Source organism: Vicia villosa, linkage group LG3, assembly GCF_029867415.1.
Source record: "Vicia villosa cultivar HV-30 ecotype Madison, WI linkage group LG3, Vvil1.0, whole genome shotgun sequence".
Taxonomy (NCBI): Eukaryota; Viridiplantae; Streptophyta; class Magnoliopsida; order Fabales; family Fabaceae; genus Vicia; species Vicia villosa.
Genome location: NC_081182.1, coordinates 18,378,392 through 18,384,329, shown reverse-complemented (window position 1 = coordinate 18,384,329; position 5,938 = coordinate 18,378,392). Strand labels below are relative to the sequence as shown.

At 33.6% G+C, this 5,938-nt stretch overlaps 1 protein-coding gene across 1 annotated transcript; it reads right to left on the bottom strand.

Annotated features, from left to right (window-relative positions):
• Positions 1-2,889: 2,889 nt before the first annotated feature.
• LOC131660495 (uncharacterized) lies at positions 2,890-5,938 on the bottom strand. Its single transcript, XM_058929739.1, has 6 exons — positions 5,788-5,938; positions 5,668-5,699; positions 4,736-4,924; positions 4,026-4,073; positions 3,234-3,295; positions 2,890-3,152 (listed from the first exon to the last, which is right to left on the bottom strand). The coding sequence occupies exons 1-6, from the start codon at positions 5,853-5,855 to the stop codon at positions 3,048-3,050; spliced, it is 504 nt and encodes a 167-aa protein (XP_058785722.1). The 5' UTR covers positions 5,856-5,938; the 3' UTR covers positions 2,890-3,047.

Here is a 5,938-nt window from a genome sequence, read left to right as displayed (position 1 = left end):
ACTGAATCAAAATAACAATCGGCCCACTTGTGGCAGCTTTGTCCTCATTAAACTTAAAAAACTGTTTGGCATAATCCTCCCAGAGGGTGCAATTTATGGTGTTATTGCTGGAGACATTAAAATGGGCTCATTATAAGACATGAAATAGATGAAAAATGGCCAAAATTATAGGGTTGAACGACATACCTTGCATCTCTCAATAGAAAATTAGCCTGAAATTTTTTTCCGCCACTTTGCATCTGTTGATACCCAACACTCTCGAGCATACCAATAACATCTGAGGGATTGTTGAAAACGAAGAACATAAGTATATGAGCTACTATATAATCTATAATATAAGGATATCGCGATGTAGTGTTACCAATGAGTACATTCTTCTGATAGTTTCCGTTAATGATGTCAGGGAAACTGGTGAAGGGGCGTGGTTTGGGGGGTATGTCATGTTTGTCAACATCACCAACAGCAGTTCCTCGAGTAAACTTCACCAAGAACTTGTGGGAGCTTGGTTTGAAAACTAAGTTATTAGGCTGCACCACAAAATTTGACACAGTATACGTGCGGTCCACCTCAAACTTCTCATTGTATCACAGCCCTGGCAATATACAAAAGGTTAAATGCAGAACACAACCTCATACACGTCATATGACAGATTATGTAACATAGTTTCAAAACATGAAAAACATGAACATCATAAATATATAAACACAATATGTTGTAACATTAAAGGCAAAAGATGTTAAACATTAACAACATTTATAATGTAACGAAAAGGAACACAAGCTTCAAAACCCATAAAAAGGAACAGATATTGGAAACACGTGAAACAGCGGCAACGGTAAAAACAAAACGTTCAAAACGGTAAAGATCGAAGACGCAAAACACAATATAGACGATAATATATGAACAATCACACACACTAACAGGAGTTAAAAAACCATGTGAACAATCACACGCACAAACAGAAGTTTAAAAACCAAGTGAACAACAACACAATAAACACGGTATATGTTTAATATTTTGAAACGCAAACACAGAAGTTAACAGATGTGTTCACTAACCTCTTTGTCTTGGAAGATCATCTCAAAGTGCTCCTTGTTGTTGGAGACTACCTTCCATTTATGGGCAACTCTCACCGCCACTTTCCACAACTCCTTGGTGTCGTTGATGTCCGTAATTTTTTCCATCGGACAAGCCATGCAGAGGTTGAAGATAGAAGATGGAGAGGTTGAAGATGGATGAAGATGGAAGATGGCGCAGTTTTCAAAACGGGAGTGAGATGGAGAAATAGCAAAAAGATAGAGGTAGATAGAAAGAGAGTAATAAAACCTAATGAAAAGACTTTGAGAAAGAGTTTGAGTATGGTAGAGATTATAATTGTGTTTTCCAAGAAACATAGCAATATAAAATTAATATATTTGAAAATTTTGTAAAGGTGGTCTTTGGCTTTTTTGAAATCAGACGTGGTGGTGTAGATTGTAGAAAAGGAAAGCAATTAAGGTGTCCATGTGGCAGATTGTGGAAGCAAAAGGGCAGAATTGTACTTTCTAGATCAGTTAACTTTCTTATATTGTAGATATTTTCCAACTTTCTCCATTTGTCTATGTAATTGTTTTTACTTATAAAACATTCTCTTCATAGCTTTATGATGGCTCAGCATGTAAAAATTATTCCTCCTTCCCAAATTATAACCAAATTATAGACGTTTTGGGAAAAAAATTATCTAAATTATAAGTTACTTTACATTACTAATACAACATTAATATAATTTTTTCTACCATGCTCTTTATCCTTATTACTCTTCCTTTTTCATATCATCTTCGTCTTAAATTATAAGAAGTTTTGAGTATTTCACACGAATTAAGAAATGCAACTATTACTTTATAGAAAAATAAAATGATATATAACTTTACAAAAATGTCCTTCAATAATTAAATTAAAAAGCGAAATTAAAATTATATAAAAAAAAAGCAAAATTAAAATAATATGACAAAGAAAGAATAATAAATGATAGAGATTATATTTGAAAAACTTATATTAATGTTACATTGAAAATGAAAAGTGACGTATAATTTAAAATAATTTTTTTCCAAAGCGTCTTATAATTTCAGACATAGGGAGTACGATTAAGACAATTTTTTTCTCCAAAATGTCTTATAATTTGAAACTTAGGGAGTATTTTTTTAATTTCACTATCCAATGTAGTTGTTGAAAGACATTTTTGTAAAGTTATACAATATTTTTCCTTTTCCATAAAATAATAATTGTATTTTTTAATTCGTGTGAAATATCTAAAATTATAATTTAGGACGGATGTAGCAATATCCTTATAAAGGTTTCAACCGATTGAGCTTCATTTAAATTAATAATCTTAGTCAAATCAGAATGGAGCAACTTTTGGCTTAGGTAAAAACAACCTTCTTTTTTTTTCTTCTCAGAACCCTTATCAAAAACCCATAAATATAATAAAATTTCTAAAATACGATTGTCCAAACAACAAACCTCCTAGACAAAGCTCCAGAAGATTAAGCCAATCAATATTGGGTTATCTCTACACCAGGAATGTTCCTAAAAGCTTAAATTTCACTTAAAAAAAAAAAGTATTTACATGCCTTTCCTTTCGGTTCTCAGAATCTTGAAAAGCTTCAATCAGTTTCAAAACTTTGATTGATTCCTTCGTTTTTTCAACTCTTTCGGCGGAATCAGTCAGAGGGAAGTTCAGGAACAATAAAATCACACCATACCTTGATAAAATTATGAAAACCAGTACTGGTACTTAGCAAACCTATAGAGTAAGCTTAATAATGTAAGATATCCCAAAGATGGAGAAAAAATCACCAAGGACATGGAGTCCAATCCTTACCCAATTTACACCTACACATGCGACACATATATTCTGATTCTGTCTTGCATATATCATGACATGTCAATGTTACAAAGTCACAAACAGGTAGTCAAGTATAGTGTTCTTAAAGCATTCAGCTGTGACAAGAACTTGATTATAAAATCACAAACAAACAATATCTAGATCACAAAATTCAAGTCCCCCATCATGTGTTGAAACTAGAATTGGCGCTCTGCATTTGGCGACGAAGTTCTCCCAGGAAGTCCCGCTGTGACACAGAAGGGGGAACACTCGCAGCTGGTGACATAATCTGCGGGAAGATATATATTATAAGATCACTTCCGATTTAGAAAGCAAGAGGGAGGGGAAGGAGATTTAATATAAAGCTTACCTGATGAGGAAGCCTGAATTGAGTCCAAACTGATGTCCCACCAGAATACATAACTGGTTTCTCTGAAATGTGAAAGTGGTAAAAAAAAGAAAATTAATAAGCAGAAATCAAGCCCATGCCTACCCTATCATATGTAGCACATAATCTACTATCACTGCATCTACAATGGTCGCTCATGATATCACTGATGCATATATAATATATGCTCAGAGGCGAAAAATGGTTAAACAAGACATCCAGACAGCAATATAGAAGCTAAGGGAGTCAACACCACAAAGCTAATTAAATAATGACACCATAACTAAAAGAATAACGATACGATACCCATCACTTAATAAGTCTTCTCAGTTTGTACTATCAAAACAGTTCGAGTAAATGTAATAAATCACGAGTAAAAGGCCAAATTACTGAGGAAAAGGCCCACTGATACTGCATGAGGTTGAGATGAGCCCTCAAACCCTAATTAAGTGTACAAGGAACAGTGTATTTCAGTTCGAGTCACCAAATTCTTGTAAGTATCGCAATTGCATGATCTATCACATTTTGAATATATCTAGTTGCCAAGCTTATAGTCAATTATAGAAAGAACTGCTGGCCTAACACAAATGGTTAATTATTGTAACGATAACTAGTTTGAATTATTTCTTAGCTTTACTGGTGACCTCAACTCAATTCACGAGAAAACTTTGAGACATGCAAAACAAGTTGAAGTTCCATCAACACTAAATAGTAAACACAGTTACAAATTTCACAAAATTGGAAAGGTAATCATTTTGATGATTGCCCACTAACCAGATGAATCTTTGGGATTATTGTAGGACTGTATTGCAGCTGTCCAACCTGGAAACAGAAATTCATGGCCAACAGAGATAACATGTAATGTTAGTTAATAAATGATATTGACATAACAAACCAATAACAGCAAAGTAACAATTCATACCCTACCCACCCACCCTTCCCTCACTCTTCTCTTTAATGCAATAAATAATGATTGGTGGAGAGCTAAGTAGATGAAACATGAAATACAACAGAACATTTAATGAAACAAAAAGCACACAACCATGTAAAAGCAAGACATGTATTCATTATAAGCAAAACAATTCCTAATAATGTTAAATTATTTATTTATTTTAGACTTGAGAGTTGGCAATCATCTGTCAAGGAAACTTACTAAACATAACACAAACAAGTACTTTGGGAATTCATAGAGAATGAAGAAGCACAAATCATGTTAAATAAAACTAAAAATTGGTCTTATCATCCCTTTTCCATGGACAAACCTAAACAAACCATCAAGATCAATATATTCTTATGTCCTAAAATCTTCATATCTTAATCCTATGCAAACCAATTGATAGTATTTGTCATGTATCAGATACTTATTATACCTTGTTCTAATGAGAAAACCTAATGAACTACAGAAATCACTAGGGTTAAAGAATATTAAACTTAATAACCCAAAATAGACAAGTTTTTGCAAACAAAAGGAAGGGTAGGCTCACGGTCATTGAGAAGCTGGGAAGCTGCACTGCTACTACAGCCTTCTAAAGCAATGAATCTTGAATAATGATTCTCATTAAGAATATTACTGCTGCTAGCATCTCCATGGTCTGGAACTTGAAAGTTTCTTGAAGAAGCAACTTGATTCTTTTCTAAATCACTTCCAGCACTGTTTGTTCGATCAAGCCGATCTACATAATTTGATAGAAACCAGACGACATGTACAAATTAGAATCGAACAAAATGGGTGAAAAGTTTTACCATTGCTTGATATCAGTTATATAAATGAAACATAATACATGCATTACATTACAAATAAAAGGAGGAAGAAATCCAAATGTACCAAGAGCATAAAGACTTATTCCCCGACTTCAACCACTTATTTTACACATATCTGATGGCTAAGAGTAACAAACAGTAATCCTCATATGAAATTACTTTTAGTTTCTCTCCCATAAGACCATGCTTGAAGGCTGAATCCATTACTCTTATTATGAGTCCACAGATGCCTTAGACCCCACTGATTCAATGTTTTAGCTAGGATTAAAGCTCTTGTTTATCAATGTTTATCGTTTTAAAATTTTACTTTTGGCCCTTACAATTTTCATGTAAACTAAAATTGGGTGTTAGTTTGGTTGATGTACAGAAGAAACTAATTAGTGTATAAAATTATGTGACAAATAATTTTAAAATTAAGATAATTGAACTTTGACTTAGATGGTTTGAATATGTGTGGAGAAGACACCAATAGATTATGTAGCAAAGAGAGTCTATCAGAGGTAGGGTAGCCTAACTCCTAGAGGGAGAGGAAGACAAAAAAAACTAAGGTGAAACAAAAAGGGGATTATTTAACATTGCAAAGTAGTAGTAAGAAGAATTAGGGATAATCATAATAAATTAGGGTTTGTAGATTAAAGAAAGAGATGTAACGAACCAGATGATTTGCGTCTATGGGTAGAACGGTTTCTGCAGGAAAATGATGATGATGATAAGTAATAGTTAGAAGTGGTAAAAAAAGAAAGAGAAGAGAATATAGAAAATAGAATAAAAAAACCTCTGATTGGGTGGAGCATAGCGCTTCACCGCAGTGGCAGATTCTGGTGGCGGAGGGTTTTCCAGCATCCCTCACTCTCTCTCTCTCTCTCTCTTTCAAAACACAATAACAACAGAGAACGCTTCGTCCCTTCCTTTGACCATCAATTATT